Raw genomic sequence first — 27,403 nt, forward strand, 5'->3', positions numbered from 1 at the left:
AAAAAGTTAAAATTTGGCGCAAGTCTTTTTCAGTGGTCGTTAGTCACGTTATTATTCAACTAACATTACTTATAACTAATTTTTGGTTGTATAAATGTCAGTGTTTTGTACCTATGTGTTTTAGATATGTCTGTGACTTCTGGTTTGTTTGAAAGATGGGCTGAGGAGAATAACAACATCATCAGAAAGTGGAAGGTAGCTTTAGCTAACTAGCGTTATCACACAGCAGGTTGAATACCAAATTGCTCCTTACGTGCTACATAAGTACACTACATATGTGGAAAATAGTTGACTTCTCCCTTATATGTAGTGAACTTTACGTGTAATTTTGGAGTAATTTGGTATTCTGCCGGGTTATGAAATTTTTTTTAATTTTTAGTTACGCTTAACATTTTGAACTCTTTTATATTTAATTTCAGAAATATGAAATCCAGTTTCAGTCACTTCAGAACACGAGAAAATGCTGTAATGAAGAGTTACTTAAACTCCATCTGAAAGTTCAAGGTACGAGTCATTCCATTTATAATATAAACACTATGCTGTATTCGCTAAAGATAGCTCAGTGATATACACTGATTAGCCATAACATTAAAACCACCTCCTTGTTTATTCATTCACTGTCCATTTTATCAGTTCCACTTACCATATAGAAGCACTTTGTAGTTCTACAATTACTGACTGTAGTCCATTTGTTTCTCTGCATGCTTTGTTAGCCCCCTTTCATGCTGTTCTTCAGGTCAGGAACCCCACAGGACCACTACAGAGCAGGTATTATTTAGGTGGTGGATCATTCTCAGCACTGCAGTGACAATGACATGGGGGTGGTGTGTTAGTGTGTGTTGTGCTCTTATGAGTGGATCAGACACAGCAGCGCTGCTGGAGTTTTTAAATACCGTGTCCACTCACTGTCTACTCTGTTAGACACTCCTATCTAATTGGTCCACCTTGTAGAAGCGAAGTCAGAGACGATCGCTCATCTATTGCTGCTGTTTGAGTTGGTCATCTTCTAGACCTTCATCGGTGGTCACAGGATGCTGCCCACGGGGCGCTGTTGGCTGGATATAAACTCCGTCAACATTGCTGTGTCTTATCCACACTAACACACCACCACCATGTCAGTGTCACTGCAGTGCTGAGAATGATCCACCACCTAAATAATACCTGCTGTGTGGTGGTCCTGTGGGGTCCCATTGAAGAACAGGGTGAAAGAAATAGATGGACTACAGTCAGTAATTATAGAAGTACAAAGTGTTTCTATATGGTAAGTGGAGCTGATGGCTACATGAACAATGATTGGCTTGTTGTTCATACAGGGACCTCATAACTGATGCAGTTATGACCTCTGCTGGCTGGTTGATGCCTCCTGCACAGAGTCGAGGAATAATGAGTTGGTCAGGGTGTGGCTCTCTGTACACAAAGCTGATCCGCATATGAACTCGGGGGGCATGTGTCAGTCTCGTTCTCCTCAATCAGGGCGGGGATTTGCATCAGTGGAGAGGAAGCAAAATGCAATTGGGTAATCGGACGTTAAATTCAGAATAAGGATTTGCAAATTACAACCCCAAATCAGAAAAAGTTGGGACGGCATGGAAAAAGCAAATAATAAAAAAAACACAGAGTTTCGTACATTTGCTTTGACTTTTATTTCATTACAGACAGGATGAACCTGAGATATTTTATGTTTTATCTGCTCAACTTCATTTCATTTATTAATAAACATCCATTCCCGAATTTCAGGTTAAGATGTGCAACAGTACGGGGTCGTTGTTGTTGTTGTAACATTTTTCCTTCTAAAATCTCTATTGGGGACAGATCAGGACTGCAGGCAGGCCAGTCCAGTACCCGTACCCTCTTCTTCTGCAGCCATGCCTTTGTAATGTGTGCAGCATGTGCTTTTGCATCGTCTTGTTGAAAAATGCATGGACGTCCCTGGAAAAGACGACGTCTTGAAGGCAGCACATGTTGCTCTAAGATCTCAATGTACTTTTCTGCATTAATGCTGCATCACAGAAGTGTAAATTACCATTGCCAAGGGCACTGACACAGCCCCATACCATGACGGACCCTGGCTTTTGGACTTGTTGCTTATAAAAAAGACCTGGAATGCTGATTCATCTGACCACAATACACGTTTCCACTGTGTGATGGTCCATTCTAGTTGCCTTCGAGCCAAGAAGTCGACGCCGCTTCTGGACATGGTTAACATAAGGCTTCTTTTTTGCACAGTGAAGTTTTAAGTTGCATTTGTGCATGTAACTCTGTATTGTAGTGCTTGACAAAGGTTTCAGAGTCAGAGAGGTTTTATTGTCATTTCAGCTACATACAAGTACATATTGAAACGAAACAGCGTTCCTCTAGGATCACGGTGTAACATGGTACAAAAAGTGCAAGACAATACAAAACAGTGTAAATACAACAATAAATACAAAAAATCCTATAATAAATAACTACAAAAGATATTCCTAATTATCCCTAATATAAACAAGTAATTAGAAGACAGGACTAAAGACAAGTGTTAGTACATGATGGTGAATAGATGGTACAATGGTTCATGAGGTACTGACATGTTGTACATTAGCAGCGTAAAATTGGCAATGCCGATAAGGTGCCTAAAAAGTAAATAAGGTGCAAAAATACAAGTAAGGTGCAGAAATTGCTTGTTCAGTTCCAGGAGGTGTGCAAAAAATGCAAGTAACATAGTCAATACAGATCAGTGTGTGGCAGCAGAAAATTTCCGGAGGAAATTGTTATAGTACTGAATTGAGGAGTCTGATTGCCTGAGGGATAAAACTGTTACACAGTCTGGTTGTGTTAGTCCGGATGCTGCGGTATCGTCTCCCAGACGGGAGCAGAGTAAAAAGTCCATGTGATGGATGGGTTGGATCGTCCACAATGCTGAGAGCTTTGCGGATGCAGCGGGTGTTAAAAATGTCCGTGAGAGATGGAAGAGCGACCCCGATGATCTTTTCAGCTGTCCTCACTACTCGCTGGAGAGTCCTGCGGTCCGACGCAGTACAATTTCCGAACCAGACAGTGATGCAGCCGCTCAGGATGCTCTCGATTGTTCCTCTGTAGAACGTGGTGAGAATGGGGGGTGGCAGATGAGCTTTCCTCAGTCTTCTCAAAAAGTAGAGACGCTGCTGGGCTTTCTTGGTGATAGAACTGGTGTTGAGGGTCCAGGTGAGATTCTCCTCCAGATGAACACCGAGAAATTTGGTGCTCTTGACGATCTCAACAGATGAGCCGTCGATGTGCAGTGGGGAGTGGTCCCTTAGTGTCTTTCTAAAGTCAATGACCATCTCTTTGGTTTTATCCACCTTCAGAGACAGGTTGTTGACTTGGCACCAGTCCGTTAGATGTTGTATCTCCTCTCTGTACGCTGACTCATCGTTGTTGCTGATGAGTCCCACCACAGTTGTGTCGTCTGCAAACTTAACGATGGAATTCGAGCTGTGCATTGCTGTACAGTCGTGCGTAAGCAGAGTAAACAGCAGTGGACTGAGCACACAGCCTTGGGGAGCGCCGGTGCTCAGTGTGGTGGTGCTGGAGGTGTTCTTACCGATCCGGACAGACTGAGGTCTCTCAGTCAAGAAATCCAGGATCCAGTTGCAGAGAGAGGTGTTCAGGCCCAGCGTGCTCAGCTTTCCAATTAGATGCTGAGTAATGATGGTGTTGAATGCTGAGCTAAAGTCTATGAACAGCATCCTGACGTAAGTGTTCTTTCTGTCCAGGTGTGTAGAAGCCAGGTGAAGTGTAGTGGATATGGCGTCGTCCGTTGAGCGGTTAGGACGGTACGCAAACTGCAGTGGGTCCATGGTGGGAGGCAGTAGGGTCTTAATATGCCTCATGACTAGTTTCTCGAAGCACTTCATGATGATAGGCGTGAGTGCTACGGGACGATAGTCATTGAAGCATGACACATGACTTCTTTGGCACGTTGGAACGATGGCGCTGCTCAGGGAGATGTTGAAGATGTCAGTGAATACATCTGCCAGCTGGTCTGCACATCCTTTGAGCACTCGGCCAAAGTAATCACCTGTTTTCGCATCATTATTTAGTTTTTTCCACCTCATTATTAGTCCTAAATTGCCCCCGTCTCAACTTTTTTTGGAATGTGTTGCAGACCTGAAATGCAGGAATAAAGGTTTATTAATAAATGAAATGAAGTTGAGCAGATAAAACATGAAATATCTCAGGTTCGTCCTGTCTGCAATCAAATAAGAGTCAAAGTAAATGTAAGGAACACTGCATTTTTGTTTTATTTGCATTTTTCTGTCCCAACTTTTTCTGATTTGGGGTTGTATTTCTGTTTAATATTTTTTCCTGCAAACTTTTTTGGCATTGGGGTCGAACAACTGCATCATTGGTCCTGTTTCAGACAAACCGCTTAATTCTTTGTGCACTTTCCACACAGGTGTACCAGCTCTCACAGAACAACTTCAACTTGAAATCACTATTTCATTCAATACTTTGATATTTTCTCTTGGTTACTCCACATCAAATGAGACAACTTGTCACCTCACCAATACTCTAGTGAGAGGTAAATCACATTTGTTACAGTAGAAAAAATAAACATGCATAAACTCCCATAGATGTATGAATTGTATGTATTGTTGTGTTTTCTTTCGTTTTTAGCATTGGAGGCTGTTGGCACACAGGAACCCACTTCTGATTTGGTTACATTATGGCAGGTTGTGGTGCCGACATTCAGGGGTACGGAATATGAACCCTGGATCCATAAGCTTCTGCTGGTTCAGTGGGCTCTATGGCTATCAGAGGGCCAGTTTGAAAAGATCCTTCATCTGCTTGTGCTCATTAACCACAAAGTAAGAAATGTTACAAATCAACACTTCAACAAGAAATTAGGACCTATTATTTTTACTTTGGCTTTTTCTTTTTCACCACTTCTTTTAAAATGAACTGATGGGTATTTTTATTTAATATTGTTAACCATCCAATACTTTAACCTATTCATTTAATTGTTATATCCACAAAGTTGAATCAGTTTATCTGGACACAAGTTGTTGTAGAGATATGTTTCGCCACTCAATCCAAGTGAGTTGGTGGTGGATACCTCAACCTTATATGCAGCCGATTTGCATAACGACCGATCACCACCCATTACATAACAATGGAACCGATGATCAGGTCCATATGCAAATCACAATGACCATTAATTCCAATGGTCATGTGTGCCTTTCACACATGATTGGGGTATGGCTCCTATCTCTCACCATCTTACAACGCCGTAATAGGAGCTATACCTCAATCATGTGTGAAAGGCACACATGACCGTTATGAATGATTCACTGTGGATTGATAGGTAAAAATTACAAATATACACCGATCAGCCATAACATTAAAACCACCTCTTTGTTTCTACACTCACTGTCCATTTTATCAGCTCCACTTACCATATAGAAGCACTTTGTAGTTCTACAATTACTGACTGTAGTCCATCTGTTTCTCTGCATGCTTTGTTTGGCCCCTTTCATGCTGTTCTTCAATGATCAGGACCCCCACAGGACCACTACAGAGCAGATATTATTTAGGTGGTGGATGATTCTCAGCACTGCAGTGACACTGACATGGTGGTGGTGTGTTAGTGTGTTTTGTGCTGGTTTGAGTGGATCAGACACAGCAGTGCTGCTGGAGTTTTTAAACGCCTCACTGTCACTGCTGGACTGAGAATAGTCCACCAACCAAAAACATCCAGCCAACAGCGCCCCGTGGGCAGCGTCCTGTGATCACTGATGAAGGTCTATAAGATGACCAACTCAAACAGTAGCAACAGATTAGCGATTGTTTCTGACTTTACATCTACAAGGTGGACCAACTAGATAGGAGTGTCTAATAGAGTGGACAGTGAGTGGACAGTGCATTTAAAAACTCCAGCAGCACTGCTGTGTCTGATCCACTCATACCAGCTCAATGAACACTAACACACCACCACCATGTCAGTGCTGAAAATGATCCACCATCTAAATAATACCTGCTCTGTCATGGTCCTGTGGGGGTCCTGACCATTGAAGAACAGAGTAAAAGGAGGTTAAAAAGTATGTAGAGAAACAGATGGACTACAGTCAGTAATTTTTGAACTACAAAGTGTTTCTATATGGTAAGTGGAGCTGTTAAAATTGACAGTGAGTGTAGAAACAATAAGTGGTTTTAATGTTATGGCTGATCAGTGTATGCATTCAATACTAAATCTAACAAAGTGTGCCCTCTGGATCCCCTGTATACAACCTTGCTCATTTAAGATGTTCTCTGATAATGCTCTGCAATCACCTAGGACAATTTGCTTTTCCTACACTTCAGCTTTAAATGAGCAAACATGCTGATTTAAGCCACATGGAAATACGTAAAATAGCAATAGGCAGGTAAGTCCTAGATAATAGTTAAACTGCGTGGCTTTGTATTTGTATCTGCTTAAAGCACTTTTTTTTCTATTTTATTTATGCATTTTCTCCCATTTGTCTCCCAATTTAGCATAGTCAATTTGTCTTTCGCTGCTGGGGGATCCCTGATTGTGGTCAGGGTGGATATATTGCTGCTCATGCCTCCTCCGACCCATGCGCAGCCCTTAGCGGAACCCTGTTTTTACTTATGCACTCTGCACAGGCCCCTCTATCTGCCAATCAGGGTCCTTACACAGTGTTTGAAGACCCCACCCACATAGTCCAGTCATCCCGCCCTAGCATAACCATGTCTGCTGCAGGCACTGCCAATTATGCCCACTAGATGGTGCCCAGCCGACTGGTGGCAACGGTAAGTTTCGAACCAAGAAGTTCAGAATTTCTGTGCTGGTGTGCACATCAGCAATAGCACCGGCTTCTTTAATTCAACCCTTCACAACCCTCCACTGCTGACTGAGGAGCTTCGCAACTGACACACGGCCCGACACGTGTGCAGTACCGACTGCATCTTTTCACTTGCACAAGGCGAGTTCATATGCGGATCAGCCTTGTGCACGGAGAGCCACACCCTGATCAGCATTATTCCTCAACCCTGCGCAGGCACCATCAATCAGCCAGCAGAGATCGTAATTGAACCAGTAATAAGGAACCCGGTCCGGCTTTTCCCACCCTATGAACAACAGCCAATCGTTGTTCATGTAGTCGCCCAGCCCAGCCGGATGGCAGAGCTGAGATTCGATACGATGTATTCGAAATCCCAGCTCTGGTGCACAGATTTGTATTTGTTTGAATGTTGATTGTCAAGTTATGAGTAGTTAAAAAGTTGAGCTAAACATAGCTATTATATTATTATATTATTTTTAGAATGTCGGGTTCTGGTGGATTTATCTGGGTTAGGTAAATGTGGAAATTTGATTGGCGACCTTACATGTTTAGGTCATTGTGTTTCATAGATGAGGTAATTACCTAAATAAAATATCCACAAGTGTTAATGCATTATTGTATAAGTATAAATGTCCAATTACTCACTGAACTGTAATATGATTCTGATATACAATATCATTCTTACTGATGAGGCTCATCACTTTACAGTGAATTTATTTTTGAGGTTTAATTAATTTATTGTGACATTTGACTCTCCCACAGAAACAGAGCACACTGTCAATGGATCTGCTTGCAGAAACTCGAAACCTTGCCATTTCCATCCAAGAAGACACCTTGCTGAGTTCCGTTGCAGTCCAGGATCTTAAGAATATTCTGCATCTCACCACTTTTATATCCCATGGTAATGTGACTACGCTTCATGTGGCCATACTGAAAATATTGCACACAAATGTGGTCTGTCCTGATGGGTAAATTTAAATGTATTTGTTTTAGGAGTGGAGCAGATGAAGAAGGAGAAGTATAGTGAGGCACTTTTGGCTTTTCAGGAAGCCATTACTCTACCTTCACCCAGAGCTCTCTTGGCTCATGTTTACACTCTTATAGGCCTAAGCTTTGCCAAGCTGGTAAGAAGTAGCTGTTGCCTCTTTATTTTTATAGACTGCTAAATTACACTGATCAGCCATAACATTAAAACCACCTCCTTATCAGCTCCACTTACCATATAGAAGCACTTTATGGTTCTACAATTACTGACTGTAGTCCATCAGTTTCTCTGCATGCTTTGTTAGCCTCCTACATGCTCTTCTTCAATGGTCAGAGTAGGTATTATTTGGGTGGTGGATCATTCTCAGCACTGCAGTGACTCTGACATATGGTGGTAATGTGTTAGTGTGTGTTGTGCTGGTATAAGTGGATCAGACACAGCAATGCTGATGGAGTTTTTAAACACCTCACTGTCACTGCTGGACTGAGAATAATCCACCAACCAAAAATATCCAGCCAACAGCGCCCTGTAGGCAGCATCCTGTGACCACTACATCTACAAAGTGGACCAACTAGGTAGGAGTGTCTAATAGAGTGGACAGTGAGTGGACAGTGTATTTAAAAACTCTAGCAGCACTGCTGTGTCTGATCCATTCATACCAGCACAACACACACTAACACACCACCACCATGTCAGTGTCACTGCAGTGCTGAGAATTATCCAAGACCTAAATAATACCGGCTCTGTAGTGGTCCTCTGGGGGTCCTGACCATTGAAGAACAGGGTGAAAGCAGGCTAAAAAAAGTATGTAAAGAAACAGATGGACTACAGTCAGTAATTGTAGAACTACAAAGTGCTTCTATATGGTAAGTGGAGCTGATAAAATAGACAGTGAGTGTAGACACAAGGAGGTGGTTTCAGTGTTAGGGCTGATCAGCGTATATTAACTTGTTAGTGTATACTATTGTAAACCCAAAAAGAATACAGCACATACCAGAATTGTATTTTTTCTGATTACTTTCACTACAACTTTCTATTTTATATGTTTTGTGTGAAATTTAAAATTGAGCATGAAGCAACCTGCACAAAAAATGGCAAAAAATGTGTAAATTAATCCCTACCTCTGAGAAGCACCCCATAGCATGATGTTGCCACCATCATGTTTACCATAGAGGTGCTATTACATTTACATTTACGGCATTTAGCAGACACGTTTATCCAAAGCGACTTTAAGAGTCCAAAGCGAGGGTTAAGAGTCTTGCTCAGGGGCCCAACAGTCGCAACTTGGTGGTGATGATGCTTGAATCGGCGACCTTTGGATTACTAGTCAAGTACCTTGACCACTCAGCTACCATTGCAATCTGATTTGCACTACCTAGTGTTTGTTCTGCCCAAAGAGTTATTTCCATCTCATTCGACCAGAGAATCGCTGTGATATGCTTTTTTTACTCATCAGTGTCTTTTATTGTGCAGTTCTACCATAAATGCTTGATTTATGGAGTGCTGCAGTGCCGAAATGATTCTCTGCACAGGACTTTTAGAGCTCCTACAGAGTAGTGAATGTTATCTTTTCTTACCTCTCTGACCAAGACCCTTTTTGCCCAGATGGCCAACTATATTAAAGTTTAAGGTTGTGCCAATTGTGATTAAGGTCACTGTGGTCCTGAAAACACTCTAAACCTTAGATATTGTTTTATATCCTTGCCCTGATCTTTGCCTTGATACCGTTTGTTTGCAGAGATTCATAAACGGTTGTGGGCCCTTATAGAAGAAAGTGTGTGTATTTCCAAACTACACTAATCAGCCGTAACATTAAAACCACCTCCTTGTTTCTACACTCACTGTCCATTTTATCAGCTCCACTTACCATATAGAAGCACTTTATAGTTCTACAATTACTGACTGTAGTCCATCTGTTTTTCTACATACTTTTTTTTAGCCTGCTTTCACCCTGTTCTTCAATGGTCAGGACCACCACAGAACAGGTATTTTTTAGGTGGTGGATCATTCTCAGCACTGCAGTGACAATGACATGGTGGTGGTGTGTTAGTGTGTGTTGTGCTGGTATGAGTGGATCAGACAGAGCAGCGCTGCTGGAGTTTTTAAATACCATGTCCACTCTATTAGACACTCTTACCTAGTTGGTCCATCTTGTAGATGTAAAGTCAGAGACGATCGCTCATCAATTGCTGTTTGAATTGATCATTTTCTAGACCTTCATCAGTGGTCACAGGAAGCTGCCCACAGGGCGCTGTTGGCTGGAATATTTTTGGTTGGTGGACTATTCTCAGTCCAGCAGTGACAGTAAGGTGTTTAAAAACTCCATCAGCACTGCTGTGTTTTATCCACTTATACCAGCATAACAAATACTAACACACCACCACCATGTCAGTGTCACTGCAATGCTGAGATTTATCCACTACCTAAATAATACCTACTCTGTGGTGGTCCTGACCATTGAAGAACAGCATAAAAGGGTCCTAACAAAGTATGTAGATAAACAGATGGACTACAGTCAGTAATTGTAGAACTACAAAGTGCTTCTACATGGTAAGTGGAGCTGATAAAATGGACAGTGAGTGTAGAAACAATGTTAATGTTATGGCTGATCAGTGTATGTCCAATCATTTCAATTTGAAACACATTTTTACCATCTTAAGGATCATTAAAGCGGACAGGATGTGCCTGGTCAAAATTTGAAGTGCCACAGCAGAGGGGCTGAAAACCTTTGAGAATGAAAGATTTCAGTATTGATTTTTAATTAAAAGTCTGTTTTCATTTTGTCATTATGGGTGATTAAGTGTGATTGGTAAAAATTATATTATTTCAAAAGACACAAAGTGTGAGATGTGAAGAGGTTTGAATAGAAGACTGACTGCATGCTCTGTTTACAAATACACATACAGTATATTAGAACTAATAAAATTATTATTATTCATATTAAATATTATTAAATAATATGGCTGCCACTCAGAGATTTGTTATATACACTCAACAGGCATAACATTATGAGCACTGACAGGTGAAGTGAATAACACTAATTATCTCTTTACAACGGCACCTGTTAGTGAACATTTAAGTAAGGATTTAAACGAGTTTGACAAAGGCCAAATTGTGATGGCTAGACGACTGGGTCAGAGCATCTCCAAAACTTCAGCTCTTGTAGGTTGTTCCCGGTCTGCAGAGGTCAGTTTTTATCAAAAGTGGTCCAAGGAAGGAACAGTGGTAAACTGGCGACAGGGTCATGAGTGGCCGAGGCTCATTGATGCACGTGTGGTCCGATCCAACAGACGAGCTACTGTAGCTCAAACTGCTGAAGAAGTTAATGCTGGTTCTGATAGAAAGGTGTCAGAATACACAGTGCATCGCTGTTTGTTGTGTATGGGGCTGCATAGCCGCAGGCCAGTAAGGGTGTCCATGCTGACCCCTGTCCACCTCCAAAAGTGCCAGCAATGGGCACATGAGCATCAGAACTGGACCACGAATCGATGGAAGTAGGTGGCCTGGTCTAATGAATCACGTTTTCTTTTACATCATGTGGATGGCCTGGTGCGTGTGCGTTGCTTACCTGGGGAACACATGGCACCAGGATGCACTATGGGAAGAAGGCAAACCAGCGGAGGCAGTGTGATGCATTGGGCAATGTTCAGCTGGGAAACCTTTGGTCCTGCCATCCATGTAGACGTTACTTTGATAAGTACCACTTACCTAAGCATTGTTGCAGACCATGTACACCCTTTCATGGAAACGGTGTTCCCTGATGGCTGTGGCCTTTTTCAGTAGGATGATGCGCCCTGCCACAAAGCAAAAATGGTTCAGGAATGGTTTGAGGAGCACAACAACGAGTTTGAGGTGTTGACTTGGCCTCCAAATTCCCCAGATCTCAATCCAATCAAGCATCTGTGGGATGTGCTGGACAAACAAGTCAGATCCATGGAGGCCCCACCTCACTACTTACAGGAGTTAAAGGATCTGCTGCTAACATCTTATACCACAGCACACCTTCAGGGCTCTAGTGGAGTCCATGCCTCGACGGGTCAGGGCTGTCTTGGCAGCAAAAAGGGACCAACACAGGTCATATTGTTATGCCTTATCAGTGTATGTAATAATGTTTGTAGTGAATAGCAGCCACACCAAGTATTTTTGTTTTACCATGACAGCTCTGATATTTTTCCTTCATAGTCTTGTGATGCCATCTAAAAATATTAAAATTACTCTAAGTGATGGATCGCAAGTTCAATTTCCCCAATTTTACATCAAATCTGCATGACAACTGGATAGAATTAGACTTACAATTATGTCGTTTCAGCACCAGCCCCAGAGTGCCCTCCAATCTTACAGAAAGGCTTTGGAAGCGGACTTCAACTGTCAAAAAGCACTTTATCAGAGCTCACTGGTGTACAGAAGTCTAGGCAACAGTAATGCTGAAATAGAGGCTGTACGTCTTCTACATTCTGTAAGTGATTATAATGCAAAATCTTCATCATGCTAGAAATACATTGTTGTTTTATTTAATCACTTTAAAAACTTTAGAATTATATATTTTCTATACTTTTGTCCTTTGATCAAAGTTTTAGGAGGACTAAACAAATATCACAAATTCTAGGTTTTACTGCATTTTACAAAGTATCCAGACATGGAGTTTGTACATTAAGCCACTCTGTTTTACATTCTACACTGATCAGCCATAACATTAAAACTATTTCCTTGTTTCTACACTCACTGTCCATTTTATCAGCTCTACTTACCATATAGAAGCACTTTGTAGTTCTACAGTTACTGACTGTAGTCCATCTGTTTTTGTACATACCTTTTTAGCCTGCTTTCGTCCTGTTCTTCAGTGGTCAGGACCCCTATAGGACCACCACAGAGCAGGTATTATTTAGATGGTGGATCATTCTCAGCACTGCAGTGACACTGACATGGTGGTGGTGTGTTAGTGTGTGTTGTGCTGGTATGAGTTAATCAGACACAGCAGCGCTGCTGGAGTTTTTAAATACCGTGTCCACTCACTGTCCACTCTATTAGACACTCCTACCTAGTTGGTCCACCTTGTAGATGTAAAGTCAGAGACGATCGACCATCTATTGCTGCTGTTTGAGTTGGTCATGTTCTAGACCTTCATCAGTGCCCACGGGGCGCTATTGGCTGAATGTTTTTGCTTGGTGGACTATTCTCAGTCCAGCAGTGACAGTGAGGTGTTTAAAAACTTCATCAGCATTGCTGTGTCTGATCCACTCATACCAGCATAACACACACTAACACACCACCACCATCAATCGTCAATGTCACTGCAGTGCTGAGAATGATCCACCACCTAAATAATACCTACTCTGCAGTGGTCCTGTGGGGGTCCTGACCATTGAAGAACAGTATGACAGGGGGCTAACAAAGTATGCAGAGAAACCGATGGACTACAGTCTGTAATTGTAAAACTACAAAGTGCTTCTATATGGTAAGTAGAGCTGATAAATTGTGTGTAGAAACAAGGAGGTGGTTTTAATGTTATGGCTGATCAGTGTACAGATAATAGGTTTGCTGTTCATTGCTCATTAGATGCATGTGTGTTGAAATTCTTGTTGGTGATAAAATGTAGTACAAAAGCAGATATTTTTTTGAGTATAGTTGTAATTATCTGGCTCCTGCTATCCTGACATTATTTGTATACACTCTTAATAGGCTTCACTTTTGCACGCTGAGAGAGATTCATCAGGTACATCGGCCCTCCTTGTATCTCCTGATATGCTGCTAGGTAGTGAACAAATGACCTTCATCTGCCAAATTCCCTCCCCTCTTCATATATTGCACACTCTGGGACAAAGATGTGTGCTCAATGACAGGCAAGTACTATTTCCAAGCTGTTTTAATGGTAAAAATGCTCAGATGCGCTTATCATGCTGAGCAGTTGGTGCTATTCTAAGGTGGTCATTCTTAAATGTGTGAGAGGTAACAGTCCAGGCCCTATTGTACCAGTCAAATCTCTGTACAAGTTCTGACAATTGATTTTATCCCGCTATGTTATAGCAGTGTACCATGGGAGGTTTGTACGACCCTCCAAGGATATGCCTCCCCAGACGATCACTGATCCACCAACAAACCTGTCAAAGCATTCACCTCTTTCACATCTGTCACATGCTCTGTGTGATTCCGCACTCATCTGTGAAAAAAACGGGGCACCAGTGGCAGACTTACCAAATTTGGTATACACTGATCAGCCATAACATTAAAACCAGCTCTTTGTTTATACACTCACTGTCCATTTTATCAGCTCCACTTACCATATACAGTGGTGTTCAAAATAATAGCAGTCCAACACCATTAACTTGATAAATCACTGTTTTTAGTAGAAGTGATATTTCTACATAGCAAAAAATTCACTTGAAAGTGTAGTAGAGTAATGAAAACAAAACAAACCCAACAATTAGGACATGCATCCCACTCATTCTGAGTAATTGAAGCATTGATTGAAAGGGGGTTGTTCAAAATAATAGCAGTGAGGAGTTCAATTGGTGAAGTCATTCATTCTGCAGAAGAACGGGTGTCAATTTTGGCCCTTATTTAAGGTAGGAGGGTGGCAAATATTGCACAGCTTGGTCATAGCACATTTCCTTTTAAAATACTGGGTAAAATGGGTTGTTCCAGACATTGTTCTGATGAACAGAGTACTTTGATTAAAAACTTGATTGTAGAGGGGAAAAACATACAGAGAAGTGCAGCAAATTATAGCCTGCTCAGCTAAAATGCCTTAAAGTGACAACCAAAACCTGAAAGACGCAGAAGGAAGCGTGGAACTACTGTTCGAATGGATCGAAGAATAGCCAGAATGGCAAAGGCTCAGCCAATGATCACTACCAGAAAGATCAAGGAACATCTGAAGTTACCAGTAAGTACAGAAGATGATTAAGTGAAGCCAATTTACCAGCAAAAACTCCTGCAAAGTCCCGTTGTTAAGATAAAGACGTGTCCTGAATGGGTTCAAATTTGCTAAGGAACACATTGACTGGTCCAAAGAGAAATGGCTCAACATTTGTGGACTGATGAAAGCAAAATTGTTCTTTTTGGGTCTAGTGGCCATAGACAGTATGTCAGATGACCCTCGAGCACTGAATTCAAGCCACAGTACACTGTGAAGACAGTAAAGCACGGTGGTACAAAATGATGATATGGGGATGTTTTTCATACCATGGTGTTACGCCTATTTATCACATGCGAGGGATCATGGATCAGTTTGAATATATCAGAATACTTGAGGAGATCAAGTTGGCCTATGTCGAAGAAGAAATGTCCTTAAAATGGGTGTTTCAACATGACAATGACCCAAAACATCTTGGTTACAGACAAACAAGATTGAGGTAATAGAGTGGCCAGCACAATCCCCTGACTTCAATCCCATAGAGAACTTGTGGGCTGACGTCTGAAACACGTTTTTTTGAGGCAAAACCCAAAATTGCAGAAGAACTGTGGAATGTAGTCTAATCATCCTGGACTGGAATACCTGTTCAGATGTGCCAGAAGTTGGTCGACTCCATGCAACACAGATCTCGGAAACAATTGTTATGCCACTAAATATTAGTTCAGTAATTTAAAGTAAAGTGAAACCTAAAAATTTTTTTCATGTTATAGATATATTTTTTTAGTTTTTAAAGAAAAATGCTGGCACTGCTATTATTTTGAACAGCCTAATATTCATTTTTCTTAACTTTCTGTAAAGGATTAACACAAACTGGCTACATTTAGTTAATGTTTTGATTTAGAATTGAAAGTGTAGTATTTTCAGTGCGTTTGCATTTATGGAAATAAGTTATTATAATGACTTTGTGCTTTATTCACTTTTTTAAAGTCACTGCTATTTTTTTGAACACTACTGTAGAAGCGCTTTGTAGTTCTACAATTACTGACTGTAGTCCATCTGTTCCTCTGCATGCTGTTCTTCAATGGTCAGGACCCCTACAGGAACACCAGAAAGCAGGTATTACTTAGGTGGTGGATCATTCTCAGCACTGCAGTGACAATGACTTGGTGGTGGTGTGTTAGTGTGCGTTGTGCTGGTACGATAGGATCAGACACAGCAGCACTGCTGGAGTTTTTAAATACCGTGTCCACTCACTGTCCACTCTATTAGACACTCCTACCTAGTTGGTCCACCTTGTAGATGTAAAGTCAGATCGCTCATCTATTGCTGCTGTTTGAGTTGGTCATCTTCTAGACCTTCATCAGTGGTCATAGGACCAAGGCCACTGGGCGCTGTTGGCTGGATATTTTTGGTTGGTGGACTATTCTCAGTCCAGCAGTGACAGTGAGGTGTTTAAAAACTCCATCAGCGCTGCTGTGTCTGATCCACTCATACCAGCACAACACACACTAACACACCACCATCATGTCAGTGTCACTGCAGTGCTGAGAATGATCCACCACCTAAATAATACCTGCTATGTGGTGGTCCTGTAGGGGTCCTGACCATTGAAGAACAGCATGTAGGGGGCTAACAAAGCATGCAGAGAAACAGATGGACCACAGTCAGTAATTGTAGAACTACAAAGTGCTTCTATATGGTAAGTGAAGCCAATAAAACGGACAGTGAGTGTAGAAACAAGGAGGTGGTTTTAATGTTATGGCTAGGGTTGGCAACCGTCCCGTAAAATACGGAATCGTTCCGTATTTGGAAACTAAATGTCGCGTTCCGTATTGAACTGATACGGGACGCGCTTTGTTCCGTATTTTTATCAATGGGAGAGAAACGCTGCAGATTAGACAGTTCAGTAGTGGTATAGATTTAATGCAGCATATTTTCTTGTAAGCAAAAGAACATAATATAGTTATATTATTATTAAAATGCAAATGCTTACAGGCTACTTTAGTACTGTACTGCTTAAGAAGTATCGCAGCCCCCATGGTAATTTTAAACCCGTGACCCATTAATATACCCATCTGATTGGTAGGTGAGTCCACCCTCCTCTCTAACCCTAACACCCCCCAAGAGAATTAAGAGAGAAGGATTTATTTACAGAAGATGAGTGCATGGAAGACAAGTGACTCAACTGACTCAAGTGACCCAAGTAAACCGGATCACATTACTGAGTGACTCAGATTAACCCGAGTCCATAAAATGAACCGAAATTACCACCACTATAAATACTTCACTGTTTGAGTAGCGCAGTGGGCAGCGTGCATCGCGCACGTTCTTCTGCCCTAGGTTCGAATCCGGCTTAGGGCGAAACTAAAGTAACACAAGCAGGGCCGGCACTATGGGGGCGCTGGGGTGGGCATTGCCCCAACCCTCCCCCAATTTTCTTACTGCCCCCCTAAGCAACGCAGTCCAGAACCGGGCTGCATGTCGGTGTTAAGATGGATTATGTAAAAATGTTGTTTTCACTATTGAGAAAAAAGGTTACATGATGTTGTTTATGCATGTTGTTTTACCTAAAATATGGTTCTGATTTATCAATAAAGAATGAAAATAATATATGTTAAACAGCTTAAATTAAACATTTTGATAATGTTCCTATGATGGTGTAAGACCCGTTATATTGTTTACAGGTGCAACCTGCAACCCTAAGCCCCCCCCCCCCCCCCCCCCCCCCGCTCATGTAAACAGGGTGTTCCTTATTTCCATTTCTGAAAGTTGGCAACCCTAGTTATGGCTGATCGGACAGTTTCATCAGAAATATGCACACCAGTAGCCCACTAAAGGTCATTTTGTAAGGCTCTGGCAGAACTACTCCTGGTCCTCCTTGGAAACACACCAGAGGATATTTTGATACTGTAGAAGTCTGGGACACAGGCTTCATAGATTCACAGAAATACTCAGTTATGCCGTCTGGGGTAAAAATACAACTTGGTAATAATTAGACGTTCCAGCAAGACAATACTTCCAAGTACACTTCTACTCAACCAAAGAAATGAGTCCTGGAATATCCTGGCTTTTTAGACTTCAGATTTAAATCTCTTAAAAACTTTTTTGAAAATGTCATAGGATCAAAATACATGAGAGTGTTTTAGTGACACCAGTGCTCAAAATGTATTTGTCTTGTTATTTGGTTGATCAGGAATTCAGAAGGTGCTGAATACTATCTGGATCTTTTGGCTTATTTACAGTCAGACTCCAAAGAACATGTAAGTTATTTGTTTTGGTTAAGTAATTTATTTAATTGATTATAAACTATTATATTATTTTACAACCCCAAATTAGAAAAAGTTGGAACATTATGGAAAATGCAAATGATGCACTGCATCAAGAACAGCCACTCAACAATAGCTGATATAACCACATGGGTGAGGGATTACTTTGGCAAACCTTTGTCAAGCTCTACAATACAGAGTTACATGCACAAATGCCACTTAAAACTTTACTGTGCAAAAAAGGTAGCCTTATGTTAACCATGTCCAGAGGCGTCGTTGACTTCTCTGGGCTCGGAGGCATCTAGAATTTACCATCACACAGTGGAAACGTGTATTGTGGTCAGATGAATCAGCATTCCAGGTCTTTTTTGGAAAAAATGGACGCTGTGTACTCCGGACCGAAGACAAAAAGGATCATCCAGACTGTTATCAGCAACAAGTCCAAAAGCCAGGGTCTGTCATGGTATGTGGCTGTGTCAGTGCCCTTGGCAAAGGTCATTTACACTTCTGTGATGGCGGCATTAATGCAGAAAAGTACATTGAGATCTTAGAGCAACATGTGCTGCCTTCAAGACCTCATCTTTTCCAGGGACGTTCATGAATTTCTCAACAAGACAATTCAAAACGACATGCTGCACACATTACAAAGGCATGGCTGTGGAAGAAGAGGGTACTGGTACTGGACTGGCCTGCCTGCAGTCCTGACCTGTCCCCAATAGAGAATGTGTGGAGAATTTTGAAACGAAAAATGCGACAACGACGACCCCGTACTGTTGCACATCTTAAGACGTGTTTGCAGGAACAATGGGACAAAATAAAAGCTGAAACACTAAATCGCTTGGTCTCCTCGGTGCCAAAACGTCTTTTAAGTGTGGTGAAAAGGAATGGCAACATTACAAAGTGGTAAATGCTTTACTGTCCCAACTTTTTTTGGAATGTGTTGCAGGTGTGAAATGCAGGAATTGATGTTTATTAATAAAGGAAATGAAGTTGAGCAGATAAAACATGAAATATCTCAGGTTCATCCAGCAATGAAATAAAAGTTACAGTAAATGTAAGAAACTGTTTTTTATTATTTGCATTTTCCATGTGTCCCAACTTTGTCTGATTTGGGGTTGTATATTACACCTTATTATATTATGTTATATTATATAATTTTATATTATATTAAATTATATTATTATTTACAAAGTTACTAATTTGCAAATTTGACATAGATACCTACAAAGGATGGCCTGCTCTTTCCAAGACTTCCTGTGGTCTATCTTGAAGCAGCGTTTGCACTGTTAAAGGCCCAAAGGTTTTGGGATGCCATTGCAATTTGTGATGAGGTCATTGCTATGACTGTTGACCTCATCCCAGAGATGCTGGTGATCAAGATACCCATGGAAGCTTCCAGTGAACTCTCGGCTCTGGCTCTGGAACCTGATGACCCAGGGGAAAAGTTAGAGTGTGTTCTCTGGTCTGGTGCTGCCTACCTCCTCCAAGGCCAGGCCTATTTGCAGCTCAATGATACGAAAGAGGCTTTGACCAGCTTTACCAGGTAATAAATGCAGTTGTTTGTTTGTTTATTTATTAGGATTTGAACTAGGGATGCACCGATCCGATATTAAGATCGGATAACGGTCCCGATATTACCAAAATGAGATGGATCGGATATCGGATAATTAAACCGATCCAAGTGATATACGTTCACTTTAATTCGTTTGCGACGCGTGCTAAGCCCATACAGGACGCGCTGCTGACGTATGGCGTAGAGCACAAACAAAAACAGCAACATGGAGCGAGCCAAAGAGTCAGCTGCATGGAGGTATTTCACTTGCTTGCTATGCCAACAAGTTCGATGGCAACATGTTTATTACTCAGGTTTAGCTGCTATATTTTATTTTGAATTACTGTTTGCACTAAATATTTACGGATAAGTTTATTTGAAAAAGTTATTTAAGCTACTACTGTTTTTCTCATTGTCAGCAGCTACATTATGGGTGTGTTCGAAAACCTAAGGAGCTGCCTTGCTGTCTACATAAGCGGCTGCCTCAGTAGAGAGGATTCTAATAAGTCATCAACTCATAAATCGGGTTATTCGAACGCGTTACATAGCGATTCCATCGGGTTTAGCATTTAGCATCTTGCCATTAAAACCAATGAACTGAGGTAGCACAGCGCTAACGCTAACGTTAATATAACATTTCCCTTCATGTACCGATAACTGTTACATTTCCTGACGAGCTCGAACTTGCAAATAAAAACACTCTGTACAAGTTTATACAAGTTAAAAATCAGTAATATTTTATTTACGTTTAATAATAACTCCATTCGTTTCTCCGCCCCGTCAAGCCATGTTTATTTTTCTGTAAGAAAAGCGCACCCGACCCGCAATGAATGCTGGGATTGCTTTGGTCACCAAGGCAGCGTCGGATGCTCACTCGTTGAGTGAAAATAACACTGAAATATTAAGATGCCTGTTTATTATTTTATTGACAAATAAATAGCAGTTCAGTACATTTATATCGATGTTAATTATATTTTGTTTTGCAAACTTGGTAATGTTTAAGTCGATCCTGATGCCTTCACATAATAAAGTATACAGTTTATTAATTCAACAATGGTATCGGATCGGTATCGGGTATCGGCCGATTTGCAAAGTATATGTATCGGATCGGTATCGGAACTGAAAAAGTTGGATCGGTGCATCCCTAATTTTAACGTCATGTTTTACACTTTGGTTACATTCATGACAGGAACGGTAGTTACTCATTACACAAGATTCATCAGCTCACAAGGTTATATCGAACACAGTCATGGACAATTTAGTGTCTCCAATTCACCTCACTTGCATGTCTTTGGACTGTGGGACTGTCCCACGCGGACATGGCGAGAACATGCAAACTCCACACAGAAAGGACCTGGACTGGCCCACCTGTGGATCAAACCCAGGACCTTATCTCTGTGAGGCGACAGTGCTACCCGATAAATGCAGTTGTAAGTGAAGGTTTTAAGCCTTTGGATTTACCTGGATTGCTGCATTAATCATTTATTTAATGCCTGATCCTCATTATAATAATAATAATTAAAAAAAAAACACATTCAGCCTAAATCAATATAACACTTAATAAATGTACAATTGTACTTTTTACGTTTTTAATCACCTACTCAAGGGCATCGGGTCAAACAAAAGCGGGATGTGAGGGGTCTCTTGGCTGATGCTCTTTTATCCTCAGAGACCCCTCACATCTCACTTTTTATTTGTTTGTAAAAAATTACAATCGAAGCCGCTCAGGTGGCGCAGTGGTAAAATACGCTAGCACACCAGAGCTGGGATTTAAAATACATCGTATCTAATCTCAGCTCTGCCATCTGGCTGGGCTGGGCGGCTATAAGAGCAATGTTTGACTGTTGTTCATCCAGGTAAGGGAGTCGGATAGGGACCTCATAACTGATGCAATTACGACCTCTGCTGGCTGATTAATGGCGTCTGCACAGAGTAGAGGAATAATCCTGATCAGGGTGTGGCTCTCCGTGCACAAGGCTGATTGGCATGAGATCTTGCCTCGTGCAGGTGAAAAGATGCAGTCGGGTTCTGCTCAAGTGTCGGAGGGGGCATGTCAGTTCACTCTCCTCGTTCAGAGGAGGGGGTCAGCACCAGTAAAGAGGAAGCATAACGCAATCGGGTAAAAATGGGACGCGCTAAAAATGGGGAGGAAAAAAAGGGAGTAATTAAAAATTACTATCGAACACTTATTATACCTTGGTTTAGGCTTACTGTGTTTATTTTACACAGGCATTTTATGAGTATCAGGCATTTTATAAGTGATTAAAGCTTGTACCTCCAGTTTCTTCCCCTGGTCCATAAGGACCTTAAACAACCAACAACCACACATTGTTTTTGTGCAATAACTGCTTGTGGACTTTAATTAACATGTGCAATCTTTTATTAACGATTGTGCAATTCAAATGTGCAGTATTACATCTGGGCTAGTGTGAAAATTTCTAGTATTGATTGTCATGTCTTTATGTTAATCTTATCTGTTTATTTAAACTAAACTCGGGAGGTGCTTCTGTTATTGCACTCTCAGAGCAAGAACTATGACAAACATGTGGACCAGATCTGCTGTTGCAACCCCTAAATATGGAAACACCGAGCGATCATTTCTGACTTTACATCTATGAGGTGGACCAACTAGGTAGGAGTGTCTAATAGAGTGGACAGTGAGTGGACACGGTATTTAAAAACTCCAGCAGCGCTGGTGTTTCTGATCCACTCATGCTAGCACAACACACACTAACACACCACCACCATGTCATTGTCACTACAGTGCTGAGAATGATCCACCATCTAAATAATACCTGCTCTGTGATGGTCCTGTGGGGGTCCTGACCATTGAAGAACAGGATGAAAGCAGGCTAAAAAAGTATGAAGAGAAACAGATGGACTACAGTCAGTAATTGTAGAACTACAAAGTGCTTCTACATGGAAAGTGGAGCTGATAAAATGGACAGTGAGTATAGAAATAAGGAGGCGGTTTTAATGTTATGGCTGATCAGTGTATTATGAGGGCAGCACAGTGGCTCAGTTGGTAGCACTATCGCCTCACAGCAGGAAGGTCCTGTGTTTGATTCCTAGGTGGAGTGGTCCGGGTCCGTTCTTTGTGGAGTCTGCATGTTCTCCCCGAGTCTGTGTGGGTTTCCTTTGGGAGCTCCGGTTTCCTACCACAGTCCAAAGACATACAGTCAGGTTAACTGTAGATACAAAATTGTCCATGACTGTGTTTGACATTAAAGACTTAAACTGATGAATCTTGTGTAACCAGTAATCACCTGTTATTTCTTGTAGGCAACTACTATGTGGAACATTAAATCAGTGCAGAAATCTAAGTTATTTTATCCAATGGATTCACAGATGTTTGAGTTCTGAATGAGTTCATAGTCATTTCTGTTTATTTACCATATATATTTTTTATTTGCAGAGCTATCAATCATCTGGTGAAAGTGCATATTAAACAGAAAGGTATGCATTAATTTACTTTTTTTTATCAAGATTAATCAGACAAGAATTTATAGTTTCTTAATTTTATTAGGAATTTTTGTGTCTTTAATCATTATAAATTTTCTGTGACATATTGTAATTCATTAACAATTATTTCTGGCACTCAGGTAGTGCAGCGATCTATTACGCTAGCCCACCACCTGGTGATCCGTGTTCAAATCTCAGCTATTTATCTGAGTGGTGGGTGGAGGGTTGGGTTGGGAACCCTGTGATAAATTGGCACCCTGTTGGGAATATTTATGCCAAGTGTTTCCTGGTCGAACCAGACCTGTCGAAACTCTAATTCTAATTATTTAAATTTCATTTAATTGAACTTTCCACAGAGATGGATTCAGTAGAGACAGGAGACATGGACCTTAATGTGGTGGTGCTGAAGGCTTTAAAGGCAAAAGTGCTTGCAGTCAGAGCTGTGTGTTTTGCTGAGAGAAGCCAGTTGAAGGAAGCTTTAAGGGATTTTCAACTCAGTCTTCAGGTCTTACCAGGTGTGCAAAAATACAGTTATTTTTTTATACTAACTATTTTTAAGAATATTTTCCAGCCCCCCTTTACTCTGACACACATTTAGGAATTTCACTGAAAATGTATTGGATTTTTTTTTATTAACATTGTAATCCATGCAAAATTGCAACTTCTGATTGAAGGGGTCAGTGCGCAGGGTCAGACATTGTATGGCAGAGATGTTCACAAGTCACAAAATACAAGTCCGAGTCAAGTCACGAGTCTTTAGGCTAGAGTCCGAGTCAAGTCACAAGTCTTTAGGCTAGAGTCCGAGTCAAGTCACGAGTCAATATAATATACACAAAACATATATTGGAAATGTAGCGCAGAAATAATCAAATAATATGTAAGTTCAGATAAAAAACAACAACAGATTAGCAACTGTATTTTGCCGTTTTACTTAGTGCCTTAGTTGCTTACTTTCTCAGTCATTGTGCAAATGAATGTAATTTCCATAACAAAAAGGTACCAGTTAAAAGCTTAAACTGATAAGTTTTGTTTTCACTGCAAAACAAAAGCTCGTAATAAATCACGGCACAGCAGCCAAAATCCAAAACACAGCAAAAAAATCATAACCACTCTTACCTTAGCTTATGTTCTTCCAGATGCTATTAAATTTATAACCGTGTGTCCCATTAGTAATATAATCCGTTATTTTGTAAATGTGTGCTTATAATTAAAAACCTCCAAACTTTTCCCGGTTGTGAAGTAAAACACGAACTCGTTAGAAAGCCAATCAAGCATTTCATTGACACATCATCTATGTGACGCAAACTGAATAAATGCAAATGATGGCATTTCTTACTAACTTATTGGTTCAGAAAGCGGTCTTTCAACCATTAGCGCCAATTCTGTAGGAGCATTCCATTCACCCCAGTTGTTCCTGTGAAGTGCACTACGTAGGGTATTCCACCATTTCCACCATTCCACCATCATAGTCCAAATCTCTACCCACTAGGCTACCACTGTCCACAGGAACAGAATGATGTAACAAATCACCTTTACAGTGGAATCATTACAAGTGACATGAATTATGTATCTTACATTTTACTGTGTAATTTTCACAAATTGGTCCATCTTATGATAGCAGTGCTCAAACATGCCTTATTCATTTGCTATGTCCCCCTTGCAATAGCTCCATACCACAGTCCTATCCACAGTCCTATACTATACATTTGTTAAGTTTTAATCCTATATTTAGCACAAATTTTCTGTCTATAAATGTTGCATTGTTCATCAGTCTCCACCACATCATGCTTTGGTTTTAATGTTACCAGGGTGTAAGAATACAGGGATGTGGCTGGTAGAGATATTGTGGAGACTGGACCGCAAGGAGGAGGCCACAGTTATATGGAGACAAATTCATAATTCTGCACAGTCACCTACAACACTGTAAGTGAATAAAACTGTTTTTTGTATGTATGTATTGTTTATAGTTGAAAAATCACAATTATATTAATATCATTGTTTTACTCAATTTAAAATATCTTTGGGTTTGTATTTCAGAAACCTGCCCTTGTATCTTCAAACATGGCAAGAAGATGCTATCTGTTTTGACAAGAGCAACCTGATTAAGAAAATGGAAGAATTCATTCAAAGTAGTGTGACAGAACAATAACGTTCTGAAATACTTCTACCTCTAAATATGTCCGTATTTTCTTTTGCTTTACATGATTTATTTTATCTCTTGCACTGTATAATATGTGTACATAAAAATACATTTTATTGGAATTGATTGAGTTTATTACAGTCTGGAACACAATTAACAAATTTTTCAAATACCACTTTTTAATCAACCGAAATACAGTAACTACTTACAAATTCTGTATTTGTGGGGTTAATGTGGGTTGATTTAAAATCTAATTTTATTGTCTTGTTACTATTTATAATATGAACTTCATGTTTTAATGCTTCCAAAAGCATGCTCGTGGAAGTACCTGGTACTCCAAGCTGTCTTACAGAGGTCTACTAGTTGCATATATACTACACAGCAGTGTTCCTGCTTTACAACCCCTGTTCCCTTGACAAGCACAGGATCTACTGTAACCAAGATGAAGCGGCTACTTCAGATTAGGGATGCATCGGTACAATTTTTTCCCAACCGAGTACAAGTACATGTATTTTTATACTTAACGATACCGATACCAATACCAATACCTATTTAAAATGATGGAGTTAATGAGTTGGAGGTTAATAAATATTTTTGCAATGTTGGTGTTTTGTTGTTATGTTAGAGAACGATCAGGTCAGAAATACTGTAAAACGTGTGTGTGTGCCGGTGTATTCTGATATAAATTATATTATCCCCCTGTCCCACCTGTTTACACTCCTCTCCTGCGTTTCCCCTCACACCGTATCCTGCGTTCTCATTGGCTGTTCGACATGTCACTCATTCCCAGTTGCACATCTCAGATCAGATATCTGACATGCTAGAAAACTCGATCCGGTCGCCGAGCGCTCGGCGAGCCGGTCGGATCGAGTTGTTGGATAGTTCACACTTAGCGAGAGCCGAGTTTTGATCGCCGAGCAAACACCGAGTTGCTCCCGAGCCGGCAAATCTAGCGCCGACCAGTCGCCGAGCGAAAATCAGGGCAAAAATCGTGTAGTGTGAACTAGGCATAACGCAGCAACGTGCACTAGGCACACGGTATCGGATGTTTAGTATCGGAGCCTCGTTTGCGAGTACAAGTTCAAGTACAATGAGCGCGGTATCGGGCAAATAGCCGATACCAGTATCGGTACTCATGCATCTCTACTTCAGATATACACCGACTAGGCATAACATTATGACCACTGACAGGTGAAGTGAATAACACTGATTATCTCTTCATCACGGCACCTGTTAGTGGGTGGGATATATTAGGCAGCAAGTGAACATTTTGTCCTCAAAGTTGATGTGTAGAAGCACGAAAAATGGGCAAGCGTAAGGATTTGAGCGAGTTTGACAAGGGCCAAATTGTGATGGCTAGACGACTGGGTCAGAGCATCTCCAAAACTGCAGCTCTTGTGGGGTGTTTCCAGTCTGCAGTGGTCAGTATCTATCAAAAGTGGTCCAAGGAAAGAACAGTGGCTGGCGAGTTGCTGAAGAAGTTAATGCTGGTTGTGATAGAAAGGTGTCAGACTTCATGCCTCGACGGATCAGGGCTGTTTTGGCAGCAAAAGGGGGACCAACAATATTAGGAAGGTGGTCATAATGTTATGCCTGATTGGTGTATGTACCAATAACTGGGTACATAATAAGTTTTAAGTTTTAATCTTAAAAACACCCTGTATATATCTTGTACACCTTCTATGAAAAGGCCATCTGAGGTTCCGTTTTAGATTATTAAACTTGACATTTGTAAAATAATTTACAGTTTACAAATACCACAACAAAGACATTAAGGTCATGCCTCGCACGACACAGACAAGTCACAGTATGTCAATAATCAAACTTGGGTAACACAATAATGTTGTTCTGTTCTTTTATTTGTATCCTTTATCATTTTTTATAGTAAAATAATTTACTGAAAAGTTATTTCTTTAAGATGCCGAAAGTCGCTGTAATATTAATTTCTGTAATTTTCACCCATCACTCGGAATTAAGCCATCTGATCATTTTTAGATGTATCCAAAAATATATATCTAAAATAATTTGCATATGTATTTTATATTTCCAAATTGCATTAGAGAATTGTCAGTTCAAAAAGAAAATTTCTCAGTGCAAAATTGCAAATAATTTCACACTTTGACCATCTACAGTATATAATGTAAAAAGATTCAGGAAATCCAGACATCCCATATCATGTAGGGCTAAGCTGGAAACCCACTGTTGAATGTGTGTGACTTTCAAGCCCTCAGACAGCACTGTGTGAAAAACGGTCATGCTACTTTGGAAATAGAGCCATATGGGGCAAAAGTGTTTTGGAAAACCATTGTCACAGAACACATTCTACCACTGCATTAGGAAATGCA

At 40.7% G+C, this 27,403-nt stretch overlaps 1 protein-coding gene across 2 annotated transcripts; it reads left to right on the forward strand.

Moving 5' to 3' along the window:
• fancg (FA complementation group G) lies at positions 1–25,662 on the forward strand. 2 transcript variants are annotated; one of them, XM_063018241.1, is made up of 15 exons: positions 1–38; positions 125–195; positions 420–504; positions 4,415–4,540; positions 4,636–4,826; positions 7,563–7,701; positions 7,794–7,924; positions 12,095–12,241; positions 13,465–13,625; positions 17,832–17,898; positions 19,122–19,447; positions 22,872–22,912; positions 23,275–23,433; positions 24,727–24,841; positions 24,956–25,662. In XM_063018241.1, the coding sequence occupies exons 2-15, from the start codon at positions 127–129 to the stop codon at positions 25,065–25,067; spliced, it is 1,869 nt and encodes a 622-aa protein (XP_062874311.1). In that variant the 5' UTR covers positions 1–38; positions 125–126; the 3' UTR covers positions 25,068–25,662. The 2 variants fall into 2 exon arrangements, with proteins under 2 accessions (XP_062874311.1, XP_062874312.1); XM_063018242.1 differs by lacking the exon at positions 1–38 and having other exon boundaries at positions 74–195.
• The last annotated feature ends 1,741 nt before the right edge of the window (positions 25,663–27,403 follow it).

Source organism: Trichomycterus rosablanca, chromosome 21, assembly GCF_030014385.1.
Source record: "Trichomycterus rosablanca isolate fTriRos1 chromosome 21, fTriRos1.hap1, whole genome shotgun sequence".
Lineage (NCBI taxonomy): Eukaryota > Metazoa > Chordata > Actinopteri > Siluriformes > Trichomycteridae > Trichomycterus > Trichomycterus rosablanca.